General features: G+C 44.8%; 1 protein-coding gene across 1 annotated transcript in view; it reads left to right on the top strand.

The window, feature by feature from the left end:
- The first annotated feature begins 17,348 nt into the window (after nt 1–17,348).
- LOC309566862 (ubiquitin-conjugating enzyme E2 variant 1) overlaps nt 17,349–27,738 on the top strand; it is a 51,124-nt gene continuing 40,734 nt past the window's right edge. Inside the window, exon 1 of the mRNA XM_082272207.1 lies at nt 17,349–17,469. Coding sequence (XP_082128333.1) covers nt 17,448–17,469 — 22 coding nt within the window. The 5' untranslated portion in view covers nt 17,349–17,447. The remainder of the gene's footprint in view (nt 17,470–27,738) is intronic.

The raw sequence follows: 27,738 nt of genomic DNA, 5'->3' as shown, positions 1-27,738 counted from the left end.
TCCGGACCAAAAAAAGCCCTGGATATTGAGAATCAGTGTTGCTTGCAGGAGAATTTCACACTCATTTGTCGGTTTTAGAAGCCATAGGGGGCTGCAGATTGAAAAATCCTATATAATAAATGTACAGTGCCTTGCGAAAGTATTCTGCCCCCTTGAACTTTTCAACCTTTTGCCACATTTCAGGCTTCAAACATAAAGATATAAAACTGTAATTTTTTGTGAAGAATCAACAACAAGTGGGACACAATCATGAAGTAGAACGAAATTTATTGGATATTTCAAACTTTGTTAACAAATAAAAAACTGAAAAATTGGGCGTGCAAAATTATTCAGCCCCTTTACTTTCAGTGCAGAAAACTCTCTCCAGAAGTTCAGTGAGGATCTCTAAGACCCCGTTCACACTGGGGCGACCTGTCAGGCGACCTGGTCGCCTGACAGGTCGCCGTAGGTCGCCTGCCATAGAGAAGCTGTGGACCCGTTCTAATAGGAGCGACACAAGTCGCTCCGACTTAGAAAAAGGGTCCGGAGCTTCTTTGGGGCGACCCGGAGCGACCTGCATTGACTTCAATGTTATGAAATCCGTGCCAGCCGCTACGAGGTCGCGGTGCGAGCAGCGCGCCGCGACCTGTGAGGTCGCCCCGGCAAGTCGGATCGCCCCAGTGTGAACGGGGTCTGAATGATCCAATGTTGACCTAAATGACTAATGATGATAAATAGAATCCACCTGTGTGTAATCAAGTCTCCGTATAAATGCACCTGCACTGTGATAGTCTCAGAGGTCCGTTTAAAGTGCAGAGAGCATCATGAAGAACAAGGAACACACCAGGCAGGTCCGAGATACTGTTGTGGAGAAGTTTAAAGCCGGATTTGGATACAAAAAGATTTCCCAAGCTTTAAACATCCCAAGGAGCACTGTGCAAGCGATAATATTGAAATGGAAGGAGTATCAGACCACTGCAAATCTACGAAGACCTGGCCGTCCCTCTAAACTTTCAGCTCATACAAGGAGAAGACTGATCAGAGATGCAGCCAAGAGGCCCATGATCACTCTGGATGAACTGCAGAGATCTACAGCTGAGGTGGGAGACTCTGTCCATAGGACAACAATCAGTCGTATACTGCACAAATCTGGCCTTTATGGAAGAGTGGCAAGAAGAAAGCCATTTCTTAAAGATATCCATAAAAAGTGTTGTTTAAAGTTTTCCACAAGCCACCTGGGAGACACCAAACATGTGGAAGAAGGGGCTCTGCTCAGATGAAACCAAAATCAAACTTTTTGGCAACAATGCAAAACGTTATGTTTGGCGTAAAAGCAACACAGCTCATCACCCTGAACACACCATCCCCCACTGTCAAACATGGTGGTGGCAGCATCATGGTTTGGGCCTGCTTTTCTTCAGCAGGGACAGGGAAGATGGTTAAAATTGATGGGAAGATGGATGGAGCCAAATACAGGACCATTCTGGAAGAAAACCTGATGGAGTCTGCAAAAGACCTGAGACTGGGATGGAGATTTGTCTTCCAACAAGACAATGATCCAAAACATAAAGCAAAATCTACAATGGAATGGTTCACAAATAAACATATCCAGGTGTTAGAATGGCCAAGTCAAAGTCCGGACCTGAATCCAATCGAGAATCTGTGGAAAGAACTGAAAACTGCTGTTCACAAACCCTCCCCATCCAACCTCACTGAGCTCGAGCTGTTTTGCAAGGAGAAATGGGCAAAAATTTCAGTCTCTCGATGTGCAAAACTGATAGAGACATACCCCAAGCGACTTACAGCTGTAATCGCAGCAAAAGGTGGCGCTACAAAGTATTAACTTAAGGGGGCTGAATAATTTTGCACGCCCAATTTTTCAGTTTTTTATTTGTTAAAAAAGTTAGAAATATCCAATAAATTTCGTTCGACTTCATGATTGTGTCCCACTTGTTGTTGATTCTTCACAAAAAAATTACAGTTTTATATCTTTATGTTTGAGGCCTGAAATGTGGCAAAAGGTCGAAAAGTTCAAGGGGGCTGAATACTTTCGCAAGGCACTGTAGATAAAAACCCAATCCCCAAAATATAATCTTTCACACGTTAAGGTAATTTAAAAGTCATTATCAGGATTTTAAAATCTGAAGTCCTCACTAAAATATTCCCCAGTGATCCTGTCATAAAGATCCTTGTTCAGGCATGTTAGTGGATGACAACATTCTCCCAAGTGTTGTCTCCATTGTTACCCCGTCACGTGTACACCTGGTGGAGACTACAAGCAGCCATGGGGGAACACACAATGTGCAGGCTTGGTTTACTGTTGTAACCATCTGTCGCCATTGCTTAAGTGAATGCATGTAAACAGGAAGTGGCTGAAAGAGACTGGAATAGATCAGCAGCACTGAAATTGTGGCAAAGGGATAAAAAAAAAAGAAAGAAAAAAAAATGTATTTAATAAAAGAACAAAAAGGCAGAAGTGTTTCTGATGCAGTCAGTTTATAGGAGGTCTCAAGAATGTGACATATTAGGTAGCGTTACAAACAAGCAAAGAGATCAGTTTTTGGAAGTTGTATTTATTTTATTATAAAAGAAAAGGATGTAGGATAAGGAACTAATAAAAAGGGAAAAGAGAAAACAAAAGTGTAAATGTCTGATCAGGCCCCTTTCAAGTTCAGGAACTAATTAGTGTAAGGAGTGGTCCTTGTGGCTTATCACAAGATAATAAAAAAATATCTTGGTCAGACATCTAGTGGAGGAAATGCAGCATTACATGCTTTGGCGAATTTAGTAGAAAAAAGCCTGGACCCTGCTGCCCTCTGCTGGAATCTTATGAATAGTGCATTTCACTAAAAGGCAAGTGTGCAAAATGTAGACTTGCAAATGTTTATTTTTTGCTTTTTTATAATATATATATATATATATATATATATATATATATATATATATATATATATACATACATACATACAGGGCTTTTTTTTCTCAGAGAATAGGTGCAGGAACTCCTCCGTTCTGGATCAGTTCTTGTCTCTGCCCCTACCCACCTCCGAACACCGTTTCTTGATTCAACCACCCCTTCTCCCCTACCTCTCAGTGCCGCCCCCCTTTAGAAAATACAGAGCCAGGTATAATTTTGTGGTGCTAAGTAATTTGTATGGAATTTGGTAATGATAGCAAGAAAATCAGTAAAATAGATCCCTTGCAGCCACCAGAAATAGACCCTCCCCAGCAACCACAGATCTTAAAGCAACCAGCATCAATAGACCTCTTCCTCAACAGCAGGTCATATCCAGCGACAATTGATTCCCCGGCATCATAAGCCCCCCTCCAGCAAACCAGCAACAATTGACCTCTCAAGAAACAATAAACAACCATGCATAAATAAAATCCCCTCCAGCAACAATAGATCCCCCAGCAGCCAGTATCAATAGACCCTCCAGCATGCCCCAACACCCCTTGCCATTAAATATAATACCATTCAGTACTGAAGGTCCCGGAACTGCGTTCCCCCACGTTCCCGCTGAAAAAAAGCCATATATATATATACATATATACACACACACACACACACACATACATATATATATATATATATATATATATATATATATATATATATATCAGGCTTTTTTTCAGCGGGAACGCGGGGGAACGCAGTTCCGGCAACTCCAGCACTGAATGCATGTAATGGCAAGGTTTTCTGGGGTATGCTGCAGGGTCTATTGATTGAGGTCTATTGTTGCTGGTGGGGGATCTATTGTTGCTGAAGGTGGGTCTTATATTGCTGCGGGGTCAGTTGTTGCTAGGAGGAATCTACTGTTGAGGTAGGGGTCTATTGTTGCTCGCTGTGAGGATATTTGTTGTTGCCGCTTGGGGTCTATTGTTGCTGGGGGGGTGAGAGTATATTGTTGCAAGCGGTCCATTGTTGCTGGGGGGATCTATTGTTGGTGGGGGGGTCTATTGTTGCTTGTTCTCGGGGCTCTATTTTACTGCTTTTCTTGTTATCATTGACAAATTCCATACAAATTACCTAGCACCACAAATGTTTGTATTCTCTAAAAGAGGCAGTATTAAAAGGTGGGTAGGGGTTGGAACCAAGGGACAATGTTCGGGGGGTGGATAGGGGGTGGAGACAAGGGGTGACTCTGAAAGGGGGAGTTCCTGCACCTATTCTCTGAGAAAAAAAGCCCTGTATATATATATATATATATATATATATATATATATAAACAGTGGGGATCGAAAGTAAAAAAATTGTATTAATGTGCATAAAGAAGCCAAGGAAAGATGGAAAAATCTCCAAAAGACATCAAATTACAGATTAGACATTCTTATAATATGTCAACAAAAGTTAGATTTTATTTCCATCATTTACACTTTCAAAATAACAGAAAACAAAAAAATGGCGTCTGCAAAAGTCTGGGCACCCTGCAGAATTAATATCTTGTACTGCCCCCTTTGGCAAGTATCACAGCTTGTAAACGCTTTTTGTAGCCAGCCAAGAGTCTTTCAATTCTTGTTTGAGGTATCTTTCCCCATTCTTCCTTACAAAAGTCTTCCAGTTCTTTGAGATTTCTGGGCTGTCTGTCACGCTCTGCTCTTTTAAGGTCTATCCATAGATTTTCAATTATGTTGAGGTCAGGAGATTGTGAAGGCCATGGCAAAACCTTCAGTTTACGCCTCTTGATGTAATCCCCCGTGGATTTTCGAGGTGTGTTTAGGATCATTATCCATTTGTAGAAGCCATCCTCTCTTTAACTTCAGCTTTTTCACAGATGGCATCAAGTTACCATCCAAAATTTGCTGAAATTTTATTGTATCCATTTTTCCTTCTACTCGTGAGATGTTCCCTGTGCCACTGGCTGCAATACAACCCCAAAGCATGATTGATCCACCGCCATGCTTAACAGTTGGACGGAGGTTCTTTTCATGAAATTCTGTGCCCCTTCTTCTCCAAACATACCTTTGCTCATTCCGGCCAAAAAGTTCAATTTTAACCTCATCGGTCCACAGAACTTGTTTCCAAAATGCATCAGGCTTGTCTATATGTTCATTTGCAAAGTTCAAACGCTGATTTTTGTGGTGAGGACGTAGAAGAGGTTTTCTTCTGATGACTCTTCCATGAAGACCATATTTGTACAAGTATCTCTTTATAGTGGAATAGTGTACCACAACTCCAGTGTCTGCCAGATCTGGAGGGATGGTGCAGTCAAACGTGGGTTTTGAATTGTTTTTCTCACAATCCTGCGAGCCGTTCTGTCTGATATTTTTCTTGGTCTTCCAGATCTTGCTTTAACTTCCACTGTTCCTGATGACTGCCATTTCTTAATTACATTCCGAACAGAGGATATTGACATCTGAAAACACTTTGCTATCTTCTTATAGCCTTCTCCAGCTTTGTGAGCGTCAACTATTTTCAGTTTCAGTTTTCTAGACAACTGCTTAGAAGATCCCATGGCGCTGATTGTTGGGGTAAGGTCAGATGAGTCTGGGCATTTAAAACCTTTGAGATTGACATCACCTGGTCTTCCCAGACAATGATTGAGAACAATCCATGACACTGGCAGGTCTCAGCCTTGCAAAGGGGGCAGTGCATGCTATAAATTCTGCAGGGTGCCCAAACTTTTGCAGACGCCATTTTTTTGTTTTCTGTAATTTTGAAAGTGTCAATGATGGAAATAAAATCTAACTTTTGTTGACATATAAGAATGTATAATCTGTAATTTGATGCCTTTTGGAGATTTTCCATCTTTCCTTGGCTTCTTTATGCACATTAATACAAATTTTTACCTGGGGTGCTATCACGTACCTGATCAGAGGCCGAGGTGCTGAGAGGGCTTCCCTTGTGGCTAAGTGCAAGGCACCCCTGGAGGTGGAGACAGGGAATGCTGTGCCCAAAGGAACAGGGGTCGCCAGCTGCGGCAAGCTCCGGTGAAGAGGTGACTGCGGTGGTTGTAGACACGTAGTGCGTGCTGAAATGCACGATGCCTTGAAGGTGACTGGAGAAGGTAGCCAGGCGTGCGACAAGAGCGAGGTCAAGATCAAGCCAAGGGGTCAAACACAGTTCATCAAGCAGAAGAGGAGTCCGTAGGAGCAAGCCGGGGGTCATACACGGGAACAGCAGACTGAAGCAGAGTGGGTAAACAAGCCGATGGTCGGAGCCAGGAGGAGAGACAAGACAGGTGAGACAAGCCGGGTCGGTAACAGGTAATCCAAGTAAACAGGAACAGGAACTCAGGAACACAGGAAACAGGAAGCTGAAGATCATCCAGCAACTAATGGCTGGAGCAGGCTGGTTTAAATAGGCCACTGGGCGTCGCTGCATTAGTGTGGGCGGAAGATCCAGCTCTCTTGTGGGAAGTTCCCTGACAGTGCCCCCCCCCAAAGGGCAGCCTCCGGATGCCCAATTGGGCCTGCTTCTCAGGATGCTTGTTAAAAAATTCTCTAAGAAGTTTGGGGGCATGAACGTTATTTGCAGGCTCCCATGAACTTTCCTCAGGTGAATACCCTTTCCACTTAATCAGGTATTGGACCTGTCTTCCCCTCTTTCGGCAGTCTAGGATGGCCTCTACCTCATACTCAAATTCCTCACCCACCGAGATGGGAGGTGGAGGTGGATCACCCCTTCCTGAGAAAGGGCCAGAAGAGGCAGACTTGAGCAAGGAGATATGAAAAACAGGATGGATCCTGTAGGAATCCGGTAAGGAAAGTTCGAAGGCTACAGGGTTGATTTCCTTCTTGATTTTGAAAGGGCCAATGTACCTTGGACCCAACTTCCGTGATGGGCAGGGTAGTTTGAGGTTTGCCGTGGAGAGCCACACTTCATCCCCCACTTTCAAGGCTGGATTCTCCTTTCTCTTCTTGTCATATGACCTCTTATAATCTTCCTGCGCTTTACGCATGGTTGCCTGGAGGGTTAGGTAGTTCTCTTGGATAAAGGTTAATCTATCCTGAACCGCGGGTACCGTTGCTTCTGGTACAGAGTTGGGTAAAAAAGAGGGGTGAAAGCCGTAATTGGCCCAGAATGGGGATTGGTTGGTGGTAGCATGAATAGAGTTATTGTAAGCGAACTCTGCGCAGGGCAGTAAGGCCACCCAATTATCCTGTGAGAAGGAAGAAAAACAACGAAGGTATTGTTCCAACGTTTGATTTGTTCTCTCCGTTTGGCCATTGCTCTGGGGGTGATAGGCAGAAGATAGGCAAATCTTGATATCCAAAGCCTTGCAGAGGGCCCTCCAGAATCGAGAGGTGAATTGTACCCCCCTGTCCGAGACAATACTGTTTGGTACGCCATGTAGCCTTACAATCTCCTTGATGAAGATATGTGCTGTGTCCATGGCTGAGGGAGTGCCCACCATAGGCAGGAAGTGTGCCATCTTTGATAAGCGGTCTACTACTACCAGGATAGTGGAAAAACCTTCAGAAGGGGGCAGTTCTACAATAAAGTCCATAGACAACATCCTCCAAGGCTGGTCTGGAACAGGCAGAGGTCTTAGCAAGCCCCAAGTCTGCGTGAGACTTCCTTTACTTCGGGTACAGGTCGTACAAGAACTTACATAGTCTTTGCAGTCCTGTCTAAGGTTGGGCCACCAATAGGAACGTTGGATCAGTTCTAATGTCTTGCGGACTCCAAAATGGCCTGCCAGCTGGTGGTCGTGGAACGTTTTAAGAACCTGGACTCTGGCTCCCTCGGGTACAAAAATCTTATCCTCGTGCCACAAAAGACCTTCCTGCCTTCTAAGTGTGGGGATTTCGGACTCAGGGCACCGGGAAGAAACCTGTTCCAGGGTGGCCCTTAGATCAGGCTGGATAAGAAGAAAGTTCTGGGGAGACAGAATGGTGCTGGGGGTGGCAGTATTTGGGGTCTCAGGGAACATTCGTGACAGAGCATCCGCTTTACCATTCTTGGATCCTGGGCGATAGGTGAGGTGAAAATTAAACCTTGAGAAAAACAAGGCCCACCTGGCCTGTCGTGGTCTCAATCGCTTGGCAGATCTGAGATACTCCAAGTTCTTATGGTCGGTGAATATCATAATTGGGTGCGCTGCACCCTCCAGGAGATATCTCCACTCCTCCAGAGCGACTTTGATGGCCAGCAGTTCCCGATCCCCAACATCATAGTTCCTTTCCGGCTGAGAGAGCTTTCGGGAGAAGAAAGCCACTGGATGCAATAGTGCTTTAGGGCCCAGACGTTGAGATAGGACGGCCCCTGTGGCGACTTCAGATGCATCAACCTCCAGTACGTAGGGCAGGGCGGGGTCGGGATGCTGCAGGACAGGGGCAGAAGTGAATAACGCCTTTAATTTATCAAAAGCCTCTTGAGCCTCTTGGGACCACTGGAAGCGGCAGTGTTGGCGGGTTTGCTGGGTAATCGGGGCGATAATGCCAGAAAAGTCCTTGATGAACCTCCGATAGAAATTCGCAAACCCTACGAACCTCTGAATGCCCTTTTTGTCCGTGGGAGCTGGCCACTCCAGGATGGCAGATACCTTCTGGGGGTCCATGGCTACCCCATCAATGGAAATGATCAGACCCAAAAATTGTATAGAAGTCTTTTCAAAGGAACACTTCTCTGCTTTTGCATAGAGTCCGTGTACCCTTAGTGTGGACAGCACTTTCTTGACATGGATTCTATGTAGTTCCAGGGTAGGGGAGAAGACAAGAATGTCGTCCAGGTACACAATCATGAAGTTATCCAGGTATTCTCTAAAGATATTATTCACGAAGTGCTGAAAGGTAGCTGGAGCATTACATAGACCAAAAGGCATAACCAGGTACTCAAAATGCCCAAAACGTGTTCGAAAGGCTGTTTTCCATTCATCGCCCTCGCGAATGCGTACTAGGTTGTAGGCACCGCGCAAGTCCAATTTAGTAAAGACCCGGGCGGTACGGAACCTCTGAAAGAGCTCAGGAACAAGCGGAAGAGGGTACCGGTTTTTAATTGTGATTTTATTGAGCTCTCTGTAATCCACACAGGGTCTGAGGGTATGATCTTTCTTTTCTACGAAGAAAATTCCGGCGCCAGCTGGAGAAGATGAGGGGCGGATGAATCCCTTTTTAAGGTTTTCATCAATGTACTGGCGCAACACCTCAAGCTCAGTCTCTGAAAGTGGAAAAATCCTTCCAAAGGGAACTTCTGCACCAGGTAATAGCTCGATAGGGCAGTCGTAGGGGCGATGAGGTGGTAGTATATCGGCCTTCTTTTTGTCAAAGACGTCCAGGAAATCATGGTAAACTAGAGGAACGTCCTGGCTGGAGTCGGAGACTGGCTGGACAGTCAGGCAACTGGAAGGAGACACAGGTTTGGGCATCAGACAGTGCTGAAGGCAGTAGGGGGACCCAAAGGAGATCTCCCTTCGGATCCAGTCTATCTGCGGGTTGTGTGCCTGCAACCATGGTATCCCCAGAATTATGGGGAACATGGGGGAACATAAAATATCAAACTTCAGGAACTCTTGATGGCCAGAGTCAGTAATGGTAAGAATAGGTACCGTCTCGTGAGTAACAGGCCCGGATCGAGGAGTGGTACCGTCGGCCAACTGGACCTTGAGTTTAAGTTCTTTAGTCTGAATAGGAATCCGGAAGTCCTTAGCAAGGGTTACATCCATGAAGCAACTACATGCCCCAGAGTCAATTATTGCTGGGAGTCGGACCTCCCCTTTCGCTACCTGTAGGGAGACATGGAGAACAAGATGAGTAAGGGAAGATCCTGGGACTTGCTGATACATGGAGTTGTGTGGGGAAGACTTACTGGGCCTCACAGGGCAGTTGCGGAGAAAGTGTCCGGCCTCCCCACAGTAGAGGCAGAGGTTAGCCCGCCTGCGCCGGAGTCTCTCATCAGAGGTCAGGGCAGAACGAACCATGCCAATTTGCATAGGTTCTCCTTCAGAGGAGGCTGCTGTGGCTGGAATAGGTGCAGGGACAACTGGGACCTTGGGTAGCATCCAGGAAGGCCGGAAGGACTGAACACGTTCAGATCGCCGCTCCCGCAGGCGTCTGTCCAGTTGGATGGCGAGCTGAATGAGGCCCTCCAAACTGGTGGGGCTTTCTACTCGTGCCAGCTCATCTTTGAGGGCCTCGGATAGGCCAAGTCGGTACTGGTGCCTGAGGGCGGCATCGTTCCATTCAGTATCCGCTGACCATTTGCGGAAGTCCACAGTGTAGTCTTCAGCAGGGCGCCTCCCCTGCTGTAAGGTATGGAGAGTGGCCTCTGCAGTGGCCCTGCGTTGTGGGTCATCATATAGTTGGCCCATGGCTTCAAAAAAGGTGTCCAAAGTGTTGATGACAGGACTTTTTTGTTCCAACAGGTGATGAGCCCAGGACTGCGGTTCATCGGATAGCAGAGAGATGACAAATCCCACTTTAACTGTTTCCAGGGAGAAGGTCCTTGGTTGCAGAGCCAGGTAGAGAGAACAGGCATTCTTAAAAGCCCTGAACTTCCTCCGATCGCCGGAAAAACGCTCTGGAGTGGGCACCCTGGGTTCAGGAGGAGGAGCCATCATCATAGGAGTGGGTGAGTGACGCTCCGGAGTCAGTGAGGCTGATGCAAGACCTGCAGAAGGAGGAGCTGTAGTTGCGGAGGATACTGCCAAGTTCTGTAAACGACCCTCCAACTGGAAGTACCCGTCCTGTAGGTTGGTCACTGCTTGGGTGAGGGCTGCGACTTGCTGGCACAGAGCCTCCAGCTGGGAAGCACCTCTGTCGGCCTCTGACATATTCTGGCTGGATGATACTATCACGTACCTGATCAGAGGCCGAGGTGCTGAGAGGGCTTCCCTTGTGGCTAAGTGCAAGGCACCCCTGGAGGTGGAGACAGGGAATGCTGTGCCCAAAGGAACAGGGGTCGCCAGCTGCGGCAAGCTCCGGTGAAGAGGTGACTGCGGTGGTTGTAGACACGTAGTGCGTGCTGAAATGCACGATGCCTTGAAGGTGACTGGAGAAGGTAGCCAGGCGTGCGACAAGAGCGAGGTCAAGATCAAGCCAAGGGGTCAAACACAGTTCATCAAGCAGAAGAGGAGTCCGTAGGAGCAAGCCGGGGGTCATACATGGGAACAGCAGACTGAAGCAGAGTGGGTAAACAAGCCGATGGTCGGAGCCAGGAGGAGAGACAAGACAGGTGAGACAAGCCGGGTCGGTAACAGGTAATCCAAGTAAACAGGAACAGGAACTCAGGAACACAGGAAACAGGAAGCTGAAGATCATCCAGCAACTAATGGCTGGAGCAGGCTGGTTTAAATAGGCCACTGGGCGTCGCTGCATTAGTGTGGGCGGAAGATCCAGCTCTCTTGTGGGAAGTTCCCTGACAGGTGCCCAAACTTTCGATACCCACTGTACACACACACACACATATACATAAATATATATATATACACACGCTATTATTATTATTATTATACATTTATATAGATTTATTATATACTGCAGTGCTGTACAGAGAACACTGAGCCAGTCACATCAGTCTCTGCACAAGAGGAGCTTACACTCTAATGTGCCCCCAACCCCGCCCCCCCCCCCCACCCAGTCACACACTATTATTTATTATACATTTATGTAGCTCTGACATATACCGCAGTGCTTTACAGAGAATACTGAGCCAGGCACACCAGTCTCTGTACCAGAGGAGCTTACACTCTAATGTCCCCCCACAGTCACATCAGTCTGTGTACCAGGGGAGCTTATACTCTAATGTCCCCCTACAGTCACATCAGTCTCTGTACCAGGGGAGCTTATACTCTAATATCCCCCCTCAGTCACACACTATTATTATTATACATTTATATACAGTATCTCACAAAAGTAAGTACACCCCTCACATTTTTGTAAATATTTTATTCTATCTTTTCATGTGACAACACTGAAGAAATGACACTTTGTTACAATGTAAAGTAGTGAGTGTACAGCTTGTATAACAGTGTAAATTTGCTGTCCCCTCAAAATAACTCAACACCCAGCCATTAATGTCTAAACCGCTGGCAACAAAAGTGAGTACACCCCTAAGTGACAATGTCCAAATTGGACCCAATTTGTTATTTTCCCTCCCCGGTGTCATGTGACTCGTTAGTGTTACAAGGTCTCAGGTGTGAATGGGGGAGCAGGTGTGTTAAATTTGGTGTTATCGCTCTCACTCTCTCATACTGGTCACTGGAAGTTCAACATGGCACCTCATGGCAAAGAACTCTCTGAGGATCTGAAAAAAGAATTGTGGCTCTACATAAAGATGGCCTAGGCTATAAGAAGATTGCCAAGACCCTGAAACTGAGCTGCAGCACGGTGGCCAAGACCATACAGCGGTTTAACAGGACAGGTTTCACTCAGAACAGGCCTCACCATGGTTGACCAAAGAAGTTGAGTGCACGTGCTCAGCGTCATATCCAGAGGTTGTCTTTGGGAAATAGATGTATGAGTGCTGCCAGCATTGCTGCAGAGGTTGAAGGATTGGGGGGTCAGCCTGTCAGTGCGCACACTGCATACAATTGGTCTGCATGGCTGCAGAAGGAAGCCTCTTCTAAAGATGATGCACAAGAAAGCCCACAAACAGTTTGCTGAAGACAAGCAAACTAAGGACATGGATTACTGGAACCATCTCCTGTGGTCTGATGAGACCAAGATAAACTTATTTGGTTCAGATGGTGTCAAGCGTGTGTGGCGGCAACCAGGTGAGGAGTACAAAGACAAGTGTGTCTTGCCTACAGTCAAGCATGGTGGTGGGAGTGTCATGGTCTGGGGCTGCATGAGTGCTGCCGGCACTGGGGGGCTACAGTTCATTGAGGGAACCATGAATGCCAACATGTACTGTGACATACTGAAGCAGAGCATGATCCCCTCCCTTCAGAGACTGGGCTACAGGGCAATATTCCAACATGATAACGACCCCAAACACCTCCAAGACGACCACTGCCTTGCTAAAGAAGCTGAGGGTAAAGATGATGGACTGGCCAAGCATGTCTCCAGACCTAAACCCTATTGAGCATCTGTGGGGCATCCTCAAACAGAAGGTGGAGGAACGCAAGGTCTCTAACATCCACCAGCTCTGTGATGTCATCATGGAGGAGTGGAAGAGGACTCCAGTGACAATCTGTGAAGCTCTGGTGAACTCCATGCCCAAGAGGGTTAAGGCAGTGCTGGAAAATAATGGTGGCCACACAAAATATTGACACTTTGAGCCCAATTTGGAGATTTTCACTTTGGGGTGTACTAACTTTTGCTGCCAATAATACTATAAAAATAACAATAACACTAAAACAACAATAATAAATTAATAGAATAATAATAGTAGTAATAATAACAACACAAAAACAATAATAATAAAAATAATAATCATAGAACAATAATAATAATAGTAACAATAAAAATAACATAGCAAATATAAAAACAACAACAATAATAATAATAAACTATATTAATATTAATAGTAAGGCCCTGTTCACACCTCAGCGTTTTTCAGCCCATAAAACGCTCATCTGTGAAAATCCAAAACGCCCAACAATCAAAATCCCATTAATTTCAGTGGCCCCTGTTCACATCTGAGCATTTTGTCCCCTGAAGCAAAACGCCTGTAGCTCAAAAAAGTACAGGAGCTTCTTTTTGGGGTGATCGAGAGCTGTTTTGGTCCCATAGGAATGCATTAAAACGCCGCTATCTGCGTTTCATGGGCGTTTTTTAAACACACAGGTGGTCTCCACCCCTTTTAACACACCCATTGTTTTTTTTAAAAACACCCAAAAAACGCTCACAAAAACGCCCAAAAATGCCTGAAAACGATACCCTCAGGTGGGAATGCAGCCTAACAATAAAAATACTATAATAAAAGCAATAATAATACTATAATAATTAAAATCAATAAAATAATAACACTTAAATAATATTAATCATAGAACTATAATAAATAAATAAATAGAATAATAATGGTTATAATAATAACAACACTAATAAAAATAATAATCATAGAACAATAATATTAATGCAATAATATTAATATTAGTAACCATAAAAATCACATTGTAATTATAAAAACAAAAACAGCAATAATTATAATTAAACTAGAATATTATTGTTAGTAATAATAAAAAAATACCATAATAAAAGCAATAATAATAATATTGTTCTAGTTTATTTATTATTGTTCTATGATTATTATTATTATTATTATTATTATTATTGCTTGTATTATGGTATTTTTATTGTTACTGTTAATATTGTTCTAGTTTATTATTGTTCTGTGATTATTATTATTACTATTATTAACAGTAACAATAAAAATACCACAATAAACCAAACTAATAAAAATAATATCCAGAGAACAATAATATTAATGCAATAATATTAATATTAGTAACCATAAAAATAACATAGTAATTATAAAAACAACAACAGCAATAAAAATAATTAAACTAGAATATTATTGTTAGTAATAATAAAAAATACCATAATAAAAGCAATAATAATAATATTGTTCTAGTTTATTTATTATTGTTCTATGATTATTATTATTATTATTGCTTTTATTATGGTATTTTTATTGTTACTGTTAATATTGTTCTAGTTTATTATTGTTCTATGATTATTATTATTACTATTATTAACAGTAACAATAAAAATACCATAATAAACAACACTAATAAAAATAATATCCATAGAACAATAATATTAATGCAATAATATTAATATTAGTAACCATAAAAATAACATAGTAATTATAAAAACAACAACAGCAATAAAAATAATTAAACTAGAATATTATTATTAGTAATAATAAAAAATACCATAATAAAAGCAATAATAATAATATTGTTCTAGTTTATTTATTATTGTTCTATGATTATTATTATTATTATTGCTTTTATTATGGTATTTTTATTGTTACTGTTAATATTGTTCTAGTTTATTATTGTTCTATGATTATTATTATTACTATTATTAACAGTAACAATAAAAATACCATAATAAACAACACTAATAAAAATAGTATCCATAAAACAATAATATTAATGCAATAATATTAATATTAGTAACCATAAAAATAACATAGTAATTATAAAAACAACAACAGCAATAATAATAATTAAACTAGAATATTATTATTAGTAATAATAAAAAATACCATCATAAAAGCAATAATAATAATAATAATAATAATATTGTTCTAGTTTATTTATTATTGTTCTATGATTATTATTATTATTGCTTTTATTATGGCATTTTATTGTTACTGTTAATATTGTTCTAGTTTATTATTGTTCTATGATTATTATTATTACTATTATTAACAGTAACAATAAAAATACCATAATAAACAACACTAATAAAAATAGTATCCATAAAACAATAATATTAATGCAATAATATTAATATTAGTAACCATAAAAATAACATAGTAATTATAAAAACAACAACAGCAATAAAAATAATTAAACTAGAATATTATTATTAGTAATAATAAAAAATACCATCATAAAAGCAATAATAATAATAATAATAATAATAATAATAATATTGTTCTAGTTTATTTATTATTGTTCTATGATTATTATTATTATTGCTTTTATTATGGCATTTTATTGTTACTGTTAATATTGTTCTAGTTCATTATTGTTCTATGATTATTATTATTACTATTATTAACAGTAACAATAAAAATACCATAATAAACAACACTAATAAAAATAATATCCATAGAACAGTAATATTAATGCAATAATATTAATATTAGTAACCATAAAAATAACATAGTAATTATAAAAACAACAACAGCAATAAAAATAATTAAACTAGAATATTATTATTAGTAATAATAAAAAATACCATCATAAAAGCAATAATAATAATAATAATATTGTTCTAGTTTATTTATTATTGTTCTATGATTATTATTATTATTGCTTTTATTATGGCATTTTATTGTTACTGTTAATATTGTTCTAGTTTATTATTGTTCTATGATTATTATTATTACTATTATTAACAGTAACAATAAAAATACCATAATAAACAACACTAATAAAAATAATATCCATAGAACAATAATATTAATGCAATAATATTAATATTAGTAACCATAAAATAAAAATAGTAATTATAAAAACAACAACAGCAATAAAAATAATTAAACTAGAATATTATTATTAGTAATAATAAAAAATACCATCATAAAAGCAATAATAATAATATTGTTCTAGTTTATTTATTATTGTTCTATGATTATTATTATTATTGCTTGTATTATGGTATTTTTATTGTTACTGTTAATATTGTTCTAGTTTATTATTGTTCAATGATTATTACTATTATTAACAGTAACAATAAAAATACCACAATAAACAACACATAATAATCATAGAACAATAATATTAATGCAATAATATTAATATTAGTAACCATAAAAATCACATTGTAATTATAAAAACAAAAACAGCAATAATTATAATTAAACTAGAATATTATTATTAGTAATAATAAAAAATACCATAATAAAAGCAATAATAATAATAATAATAATAATATTGTTCTAGTTTATTTATTATTGTTCTATGATTATTATTATTATTGCCTTTATTGTGGTATTTTTATTGTTACTGTTAATATTGTTCTAGTTTATTATTGTTCTATGATTATTATTACTATTATTAACAGTAACAATAAAAATACCATGATAAAAGCAATAATAAAATAATAATTCTAAACCAACAATAATAATCATAGAACTATAATAATAATAATAATTGTAGTAATAATAACAACAACATAATAGGGATAATTTAAAAAAATACAAAAAGAATAACACTATTCATAAAAAACAATAATCCTAGAACAATAATAATAATAGTAACAATAAAAAATAAAATGGTATATATGTATATATATATATATATATATATATATATATATATATATATAAACAATAATAATAATTAAAATAAAATTATAGAACAATAGTAATAGTCATAAAACAGTAATAATAAAAATATAATAATAGTAAAAAAATATTAAAAAATAATAATAATGATGATAATAATAATAATAAAAGTGATGATAATGATAATATTAATAAATAAAACACTAATAATATGAATTGTCCCAGCTGTAGGAAGTCACAGGAAGTGTGTTTGGCTCCTGCAGGCTGACCAGGCCCAGCACACAATATAAAAGGGATTTCTGGACCGGAAGTCAGCTGTGTGTTGAACAATATCGTCCCCCCAATACAGAATATTTTACACAGATCCCCACTGGTATAATAACGCCAACCTGTCGCTTATGGACACCGGTCATTCAATTTTATTTCTAAGCCACAATCTCTTTTCCCGTTCTCTTGCCCTTATCAAACATGGCGACTCCCCACTCCGCTCTCCCAGGGTTCCTCCCTGCCTGGGTGTACGCGCTGACCCCGCCCCACTGCTGTGACAGCCGGTAGGGGGAGGCCCGCCCTGCGTGACGTCACCGAGAGGCGGGCTCCGGAGCACAGCGAGCGCAAGATGGCGGCCACCACGGGCTCGAGTGAGTTGTGTGAGGGGAAGGCGGGGAGGGAGAGGCGGCGGAGGGGGAAGAGGGGCCGGGGGGGAGATGAGGAGGAGAGGGCGGGAGGCCGGTGAGGAGGGAAGGAGACCGGCGGAAGAGGTAACGGGGCCTGGCCCGCCTCATTCTGCCCTGTCACCCCACCCCCCCTTACCCTCCTTCCGGGAGACATGGGGGGGGGGGGGGGAAGCTGTCACTGGAGGGCCCCCAGGGGCCACACCTCCCCCACTCCCCTCCTATTCATTTCCTGAACCTGAATACTGCCCGGGGGGGCCACACCTCATAGAAGCCTGAGAGGGGGGAGACCACCTGGGGCCCCCAGGGGCCACACCCAGACCCCCTTCACAGGGCCACCTCATTCAGGCCTTGTTGAGGGTTCTGTTGTGTCTGGGGGCCCCACAAGGGCCCTTATTACACAGAGAATAGCATACCCAGCTTCTTATGAGGTTTATTTGGTTCTAGGGGCCCCTGAGGGCCACACTTGAGCCCTTTTTACAGCCCCCCATTCAGTGATTCTTGAGGCTGTGTTGTGTCTCGGGGCCCCACAAAGTGTCCTTATTAATATGATGTGTATTTGGTATGAGGGGCCCCTAAGGGCCCCACTTAAGCCCCCCCCCCCCTAAACAGGCCCATCCCCTGCGGTCCTTCTTGAGGCTGTGTTGTGTCTAGGGGCCCCACAAAGAATGTTGTGGCTGGGGGCCCCACTAAGGGCCCTTATTCATACATGAGATAAATTTGGTACCAGGGGCCCCTAAGGACCCAACATAGACCCCCTCAACAGGCCCATCACCTGCGGTCCTTCTTGAGGCTGTGTTGTGTCTGGGGGGGCCCCATAAAGAATGTGTCATGTCTGGGGGCCCCATAAATGGCCCTTATTTATACATGAGGTATATTTGATACCAGGGGCCCCTAAGGACCCAACTTAGACCCCCTCAACAGGCCCATCCCTTGTGGTCCTTCTTGAGGCTGTGCTGTGTCTAGGGGCCCCACAAAGAATCAAAGAATGTGTCATGTCTGGGGGCCCCACAAAGTGTCCTTATTAATTTGATGTGTATTTGGTACCAGGGGGCCATAAGGGCCCCACTTAGACCCCTCAACAGCCCCATCACCTGCAGTCTTTTTTGAGGCTGTGTTGTGTCTGGGGCCCCCACAAAGAATGTGTCCCACTCCCACAGAGGGCCCTTAATACATATGGTGTATTTGATACCAAGGGCCCCACTTAGATCCTCTCCTCAGGCCCATCCCCTTCAGTCATTCTTGAGGATGTGTTGAGTCTGGGGGCCCCTATTATACAAGGCACACCATTTACAACTTCTCACGGGGTTTGACACTGGGGGCCCCTAAGGGCCACACTTTGACCCTCTCAACAATCCCACCTCATTCAGTCCCCCCTGACAGTGTGTAGTGTCTGGACATCTCTATGCAGCTCCTTGTAAGGTGCGTCAACCTTAGGGGCCCCCAGGGGCCACACCTGGACGTCATTTTGTTTTGGCCTTTTGAATGTAATTGTATGAGGGTATGGAGTGTACTTGGGCCCTTGTAATACATAATGTACTATAACCAGCTCCCCGTAAGTTAGGCACTTGGGGGCCCCCCCAGGGGCCACTCCCGGACCCTCCCCACTGGTCTATTGCCTTTTGGTCTGAGAATGTGGCATGTTGGGTGGGGGAGGGGGGCAAAGTACCCTTTGTAATACATGGAATGATCTAACCAGTCCCTCAGGAGGTATGCTGACATTTGGGGCCCGAGGGGCCAGATCTAGGCTCTCTTCAGCTCTAGTCTTGGGGTGGGTTGTGGTTGGGGCTGTTTGTGATACTTGGTATAATGTAGCCGGCTTGTTGGGTCAGCTGGCACCTGAAGACTCTTAGGGCCACACGCCTTCTACCCAGACCCAGGGGCCTGGTGAGGAGACTGCCCTGACCAAGGATCCCACTGAGACGGCAGCCGGACCGAGGGTCCCTTTGGGGCTTCTGCCCGGACATAGGGTCCCGCCAAGGTGACCGGACTGAGGGTCCCTTTGACTGTGGGTCTCTTTGGGGCTTCTGCCTGAACCATGGGCCCTGTCACGGTGGCTGGCGGGACTTTTGTTCCCTTTTGGGCTGCTGTCTGCACCAAGGATCCCACTGAGACGGCCGGACTGAGGGTCCCTTTGGGGCTCCTGCCCAGACACATGGTCCTGCCAAGGTGGCAAGACTTGTGGGTCCCTTTGGGGCTTTTGCCCGGACTGTGGTCCCTGTCACAGTGGCCGGCGGGACTCTTGTTCCCTTTCGGGCTCCTGACTGCATCAAGGGTCCCACTGAGGTGGCTGGGCAGACTAAGGGACCTGTGGAGGCAGCCAGCCCGACTGTGGGTCCCACTGAGGGGGCTGGCCACACTGAGAGTCCCACAGAGGCCACAGTGGCAGGACAAACTGTCGTAGGTCCCTTTGGGGCTCCTGCTAAGACCGTGGGTGGCCGGCGGGACTCTTGTTCCCTTTTGGGCTTCTGGCTGCACTAAGGGTCCTGCGGAGGCACCCGGCCCGACTGTGGGTCCCGCCGAGAGTTCTGGCCAGACTGAGTGTCCTGCAGGAATGGCCAGCCGGACTGTGGGTCCTTTCTGGGCTCCTGCCTGGACCAAGGGTCCCACTGAGGTGGCCGGCCAGGCTGTGGGTCCTTTTGCGGCTCCTGCCCTGACCAAGGGTCCCACTGAGGTGGCTGACTGGACTATGGGTCCCATTGGGGCTCCTGCCTGGACAAATGGTCCCACTGAGGTGGCCGACTGGACTGTGGGTCCCATCGGGGCTCCTGCCTGGACAAATGGTCCCACTGAGGTGGCCAGCCATACTGTGGGTCCCACCAAAGAGGTCAGCTGAACTGTGGGTCTCTTTGAGGCCCCTACTGCACCAAGAGTCGTCCTGAAGCGACCGGCTGGACTGTGGGCTCTGCTCAGGCCCCTGCTCTGACGGGGGGGGGGGGTCCCCCAAGACTGTTGGACCCATCAGATGTCACTGTGTTGCTGTATAGTTTTGGCATGTGCAAATGTACAAACTTCACCGCCTCAGACCGTGCCGCTGCCAATAGAACCAAGTGAAACTGTTAATTTGTGACCTTTCAATAAAGTTGTTTCAAAAGAAAAAGTGAAGAGGTACTTTTGCGGCTCCTGCCCTGACCAAGGGTCCCACTGAGGTGGCTGTGCCCCAGGGTGGGCACTGCCGTTATTCCGCATTGTGTCCCCCACCAGCTGCTGTATTGTGACACCGCGGATGGTGTGACTGGACCCCAAATCCTCGTCCTTAGATAGTTCTGGATAAAAAAAAAAAAAGTTCTAGCTTGTGATACAAATGTAACCAATTCAATGGTTACATCTCTGCTGTGAGTTTATTTCCTGCCTAACAAATCGATACTTTTATCATTTTGCAAAAACAAAAAAAAAAGACAAGAAGTGTCAATTTAAAAGGAAAATTCTTCTTCTGTTCTCATTATTAGGGCTCATTAATGCATGCGGCAGCCCTCGCCACTCCTCTGAGAAGCAATCTGTGGTTGACAGGCGGCTGGGAGTTGATATGTCACCTTCTCGCTGTGCGATTTAACCCACAAAAGCCCGCGCCACAGCGCTGCAACCATGTCCCATTGCATACATTTGTGGCACATCCCCGGTCACTTGAATGGGTCTTGTTGTGCAGCTGTACTTACCGCCATATGTGATGGGGGGGGGGGGGGGTTATGTTTTTTCCTGTATGTGTACAAACCCCATCCCAGCTGACTTTGAAACTTTTGGTGGGCGTGGTAAAACCACAACTGAACCGCCTATTCTTACTAAGAGTAAACTAGTTCTAATTAAAAAAAAAAAGCTATATTGTTACTCTAGATAACAACATGTCGAAATGTTTTATTTGTCCTGTTCATTACAATTCTGGTGCAAAGCATTGCAGAGTTCTTTACAAGTCAAAGGTTTAGTTTAATGCAACACTGAAAAAATAAACCATTAAAAAAAAAATATATATATATGTATGTGTGTAGTAATATAATGTAACATCTAAAAAAAGCAAAAAAGGTAACCTCCAAAAATAAGGTAGCACAATGTAATATCTAAAAAATATTTACACTGCTCAAACAAATTAAAGGAACACTTTTTTTAATCAAAGTATAGCATCAAGACAAACTCCTGGGATATTGATCTGGACAGTTAAGTAGCAGAGGGGGTTGTAAATCTGTTTCAGCTACTTTGGTGATAATGAAATTAACAGGTACACTAGATGGGCAACAATGAGATGACTTCTAAAACAGGAATGGTTTTATAGGTGGAGGCCACTGACAATCCCCCCCCCCCCCGCTCCATCTTTTCTGACTGTTTTGCATTTGGCTTGGGTCAGTGGCAGTATAGATCCTAAGACATTACCCAGTCCATACCAGTGTAGATCCTCGTCCATACCAGTATAGATCCTCACACATTACCCAGTCCATATCAGTGTAGATCCTAAGACATTACCCAGTCCATACCAGTATAGATCCTAAGACATTACCCAGTCCATACCAGTATAGATCCTCACACATTACCCAGTCCATACCAGTATAGATCCTCACACATTACCCAGTCCATACCAGTGTAGATCCTAAGACATTACCCAGTGCATACCAGTGTAGATCCTAACACATTACCCAGTCCATACCAGTATAGATCCTAGCACATTACCCAGTCCATACCAGTATAGATCCTAGCACATTACCCAGTCCATACCAGTGTAGATCCCAAGACATTACCCAGTCCATACCAGTGTAGATCCTAACACATTACTCAGTCCATACCAGTATAGATCCTAACACATTACCCAGTCCATACCAGTGTAGATCCTAACACATTACCCAGTCCATACCAGTATAGATCCTAACACATTACCCAGTCCATACCAGTATAGATCCTAACACATTACCCAGTCCATACCAGTGTAGATCCTAACACATTACCCAGTACATACCAGTATAGATCCTAACACATTACCCAGTCCATACCAGTATAGATCCTAACACATTACCCAGTCCATACCAGTGTAGATATCCAGCATGAGATTTTTTCCAATTGAGATCTGATGTGGTGTTTTCAAAGTGTTCCTCTCTTTTTTTTTTTTTTTGAGCTGTGTGTGTGTATGTATGTGTGTGTGTGTATATATATATATAGATATAGATAGATATAGATATATATAGATAGATAGATAGATATATGTGTGTGTATATATATGAACATAGAAACATTTTTGTTTTGTTTTTGTTGTAGCCTGTTTCTACACGGCAGCCATGTTTGTGTAGTCGGCAGCCATTTTGTTGTGGTTTTCCATTGGAAATGGTGGCAGCCAGGACAGTGGAGCCCTGTGGGCGGCGATTTCGGCGGTACGAGACCCTCCTCATTCCTTGGTGCTGACTCCTGGATTATTTTACTTATTGCTGCATCTGTAGTGCAGATTCCCCTGGTGGCTGCTGGTGCCGGTTTCTGTGGGTGGTGAGTCTGGTCGGGTCCTCTCCCTCTCTGCTGAGCATCGCTTGGTGCTTTGTGCCTGGCGACCAGGTGGTGCTGCCAGCCTGGTGAGGGTTGTCCCTTAGCACTGTTTTACACTTTTTGTGGAGTCCCCCTGGTGACTCATGAAGTCTTTGAAACACGTTTCCCCACCTGATCCCCCCTCTGGGTCCCAACCATCCATCCATGCACTGACTGCCTGGAGTCCCGTATGTCCCGGGTGGAGATGGCTTGCGGACGACGGGCTAGGAAAAAGTGCCCCCCGCCTTCCGCTGCCTCCTCTTTCTCATCAGATCCTGAATCTGATTCGGCCGCCGCGGACGTGGGTCACCCTGCTTGGTCTGCAATCACGCGCCTGGAATCCTCTGATAGTGAGGATGATTCCTCCACGTCTGTGACCACGCAAAAAGAGGCGCTGGCGGATGCACAGAGTGTATCTGTGCGTGAGACCCTGAAGATGTAGATTGTTGCTAAAGAGTGGGGATGACCAAAGCATTCCCGGGGCGTCCCTAAGCGCTTTACTAGGTGATACCCCTATGAGGAGTTCCTTCTTAAGAAGGGGACTGTGCCACCGGTGGAGGACCCTCTGGTTTCCAGATTAAACAAGGCAACCGTGATTCTGGTTGAAGAGTCCCCGGCCTTTAAGGATCCAGCTGACCGGAAGGCAGAGGCTGTGGCCCGCACTATGTACATTCAGGCTGGTTCGGCAATGAGGCCTGTATTCACCATTGCCCTAGTGTCGCAAACTCTGACCGAGTGGGCTAAGCTTCTACGCTGTGACCTGGAAGGGGAACAGCTCCCCCTGCCTTTGCCGAGCTGGCGGACCAGCTAGTCCAGGGGCTGCAGTTTATCTGTGATGCCTCTTTGGATGCGGCTCCCCTGATGGCTCACCTCTGTTTTGGCAGTGGTCCTTCGGCGTGTCTTTTGGCTCAAGTGCTGGTCTTGTGGATCAGTCTTCAAAAAAGGCCTTGACTGATCTTCTTCCTTTTCAAGGAGAGTGCCTGTTTGGTGCTACCCTGGATGACATCATTAAAGTTCTCACAGGGGAGGAAGAGTACTTTTCTTCCGCTGGCTACTAAGGGCAAGGAACCTCATCATAGACGTGGGCCTTCCTTCTCGGCTCATAAGTTTTTTTTCGTCCCTCAGGGTCGACTGACAGGGCTTGAAGCCTTTCAGGGCCTCTTCTAGAGGATTCAAACACACGTAGTCTGGCAAGCCAAAATCGGGCTTCTCCGGACCCGTGGACAAGGCTCCTTCTGCATGAAGCTGTGCTCTCACGCGTATTGGGGGTGGGCTGGATATCTTCACTGGTTTCCGGACCCGTGGACTTCCCAGGTGCCAGACAAGTGGGTCCAAAAAGTCATTCAGTCAGGCTACAAGATCGAGTTTTGCTCTTGTCCCCAGGCAAGGTTTTTTCCTTCCAACTTGTGCCTGTCCCAAGACTGCTTACAGTGCCTTTTTGGGTAAGTACAAGGCCTGTTTCTTTAAAGGGAGAATGTCCCAGTTCCAACCTTGGAACGTTTTCAGGACTTTTACTCAAACCTGTTCAGTTTCCAGGAAGGAAGGCAAAGTGCATCCATTCCTGCACCTCAAGGAGCTAAACTGCTTTGTGCGGGTACAGAAGTTCAGAATGGAGTCCATTCGAACGGTGGTGGCATCCCTGCGTCAGCGGGGAATTTCCTCGCCTTTATCGATACCAAGGATGCCTACCTTCACATTCCAATATGTGCTAGTCACCACTGTTTTCTCCACTTTGCTGTGGGAGAGGAGCATTATCAACGGGGGATCGCGGTACTGGGCTACTTGGATGATCTTTCTGCGAGCGGAGTCTCCCTCTGCTCTGGTGGAGAACCTGGAGATCACAATACGAACTGTGCAGGAGTTCAGCTGGATTCTGAATTTTTAGAAGTCTGCTCTGGTTCCTTCCACAAAGCTCGACTATCTTGGCCTGACTCTGGACTTGGCCTAAGCCAGAGTGCTCCTTCCTCTGGACAAATTCCAGAAATTGCAGGCTGCAATTTGCCTCTTGCTGTCCAACAAATGGTCATCCCTCCGGACTTGCATGCGGGTGCTGGGCCTGATGGTGTCTACCTTCAAGGCGGTTCCGTTTACACAGCTCTATACGAGGTCCCTGTAAAGGGAAATTCTGACCAAATGGGACAAGACTCCGCAGTCTCTGGAAAATCAGATCTGGCTGAGTCGGGGCAAGGAGGAGTCCCTGATATGGTGGCTTCATTCTCTGGCGCTTCGGCTGGGAAAATCCTTCCTCCCCTTGTATTTGAAAGTGGTCACCACGGATGCCGGCTGGGAAGGCGTCCTCGGTAAGCATTCTGCTCAGGGGATCTGGACGCTGGAAGAATCCTGACCCCCTGATGTGCCATTGTCATTATTTTGTGGGGGGGGGGGGGGAGCGGGCTACCTAGATTTGACAGGTACCCGCTCCCACTTCCCCTCGGGCCGCCTAGGCGACTCGAGCAAAGTTCTCCTCTCTCCTTTCCCGCGCTCTTCTGGGACTCGTCACAGGTAACAGAAGATTGCTCGACCATTCAGGATGCGCAGCGCCCATCCGGCTGTCACAGCCAGGTGCTCACACTAGTGATGCAGAGGAGAGGGAGAGAACTGAGGCTTCGCCGAATTGTGGGACAGGTGAGTGTGTTTATTATTAATCGGCAGATACACTTCTTGTAGCTGCTGACTTTTAATAAACAGAAACGGCTGGAACTACACTTTAGCCAGTTCAGCGCTTTGGATGTACTATGTACGGCCAAAGAGTGCACCTTTGATCGCAAGCTGATGGGTGGTCACTGGACCCATGCTCCTCGATGCAGCCCTCGCTATCTACTGTGAGTAGTCACTGGACCCATGCTCCTCGATGCAGCCCTCGCTATCTACTGTGAGTAGTCACTGGACCCATGCTCCTCGATGCAGCCCTCGCTATCTACTGTGAGTAGTCACTGGACCCATGCTCCTCGATGCAGCCCTCGCTATCTACTGTGAGTAGTCACTGGACCCTTGCTCCTCGATGCAGCCCTCGCTATCTACTGTGAGTAGTCACTGGACCCATGCTCCTTGATGCAGCCCTCGCTATCTACTGTGAGTAGTCACTGGACCCTTGCTCCTCGATGCAGGCCTCGCTATCTACTGTGAGTAGTCACTGGACCCTTGCTCCTCGATGCAGCCCTCGCTATCTACTGTGAGTAGTCACTGGACCCATGCTCCTCGATGCAGCCCTCGCTATCTACTGTGAGTAGTCACTGGACCCTTGCTCCTCGATGCAGGCCTCGCTATCTACTGTGAGTAGTCACTGGGCCCATGCTCCTCGATGCAGGCCTCGCTATCTACTGTGAGTAGTCACTGGACCCTTGCTCCTCGATGCAGGCCTCGCTATCTACTGTGAGTAGTCACTGGACCCTTGCTCCTCGATGCAGGCCTCGCTATCTACTGTGAGTAGTCACTGGACCCTTGCTCCTCGATGCAGGCCTCGCTATCTACTGTGAGTAGTCACTGGACCCTTGCTCCTCGATGCAGGCCTCGCTATCTACTGTGAGTAGTCACTGGACCCTTGCTCCTCGATGCATGCCTCGCTATCTACTGTGAGTAGTCACTGGACCCTTGCTCCTTGATGCAGGCCTTGCTATCTACTGTGAGTAGTCACTGGGCCCATTCTACTCGATGCAGGCCTCGCTATCTACTGTGAGCAGTCACTGGACCCATGCTCCTCGATGCAGGCCTCGCTATCTACTGTGAGTAGTCACTGGACCCTTGCTCCCCGATGCAGGCCTCGCTATCTACTGTGAGTAGTCACTGGGCCCATGCTCCTCAATGCAGGCCTCGCTATCTACTGTGAGTAGTCACTGGACCCTTGCTCCTCGATGCATGCCTCGCTATCTACTGTGAGTAGTCACTGGGCCCATGTTCTTCTATCACCGGGAGGACTTTCCTCTCCAACTTGAGTCTCCATTTTTTCTGCACTGGCTGTGCGTTTGGAGATCAGGCCACCACCAAGTACGGTCTCTGGGTGTCATACAATACACCCTGTGTGTCAAATGTTAGTCTTGAACTTCTGGGTCACATTTTGAAGGAGCCACAGCAGGTGCTGCACCAGCTGCAATTTTTTAAGAAGCTTTGGCATCCTGCCTCCTGAGATTCACCCGGCCGCTCAAACTGCCTCCAGTTACAAGTCAGCTATAATATACAGACTTCGGTCTTCTCATAGACTTTTATCAGGTGCAAGTCCGAGAACTGGATCCTTCATCTGACTGTTTGCTGTGGGCAGCAGACTTTTTCACACTCTTATAACTTGGCCCCTGCTGGATAGAACTCTTAGACCCGGTTCACACTGCCACGACAAGTCACGCGTCCATTCTGTGCAATGGAACCGTTCTAATCAGAGCGACTCAAGTCGCTTCCGACTTCGAAAAAGGTTCCTGCGCTACTTGGGGGCAACATCGGAGCGGCTTGCATTGACTTCTATTAGAGAAATCGTTTGCAAGCCGCGATGAAGTCGCGCTGCATGGGGCGGCTTCAAAGCCGGGGGACGTTGAGTCGCCCCAGTGTAAACCGGCTTTTAACCACTTGCCGACTGCCGCACGACTATTTATGTCGGCGGTCAGCCCCTCACAGGCAAAGCGACGTAGGGCTACGTCGCTAGCCTGTGAGGCTCTAGGGAGCTCCCGCGCGGTCACACCCCCCCCCCCCCCCCGCGTGTGCCTGGCGGACCCGATGTCCGCCGGTCACTCGCGATCTTCCGTTACACCGGAAGAA

Source organism: Pelophylax lessonae, assembly GCF_965119305.1.
Source record: "Pelophylax lessonae genome assembly, chromosome: 11".
Lineage (NCBI taxonomy): Eukaryota > Metazoa > Chordata > Amphibia > Anura > Ranidae > Pelophylax > Pelophylax lessonae.
This window is presented reverse-complemented; position numbering and strand designations above follow the sequence as displayed.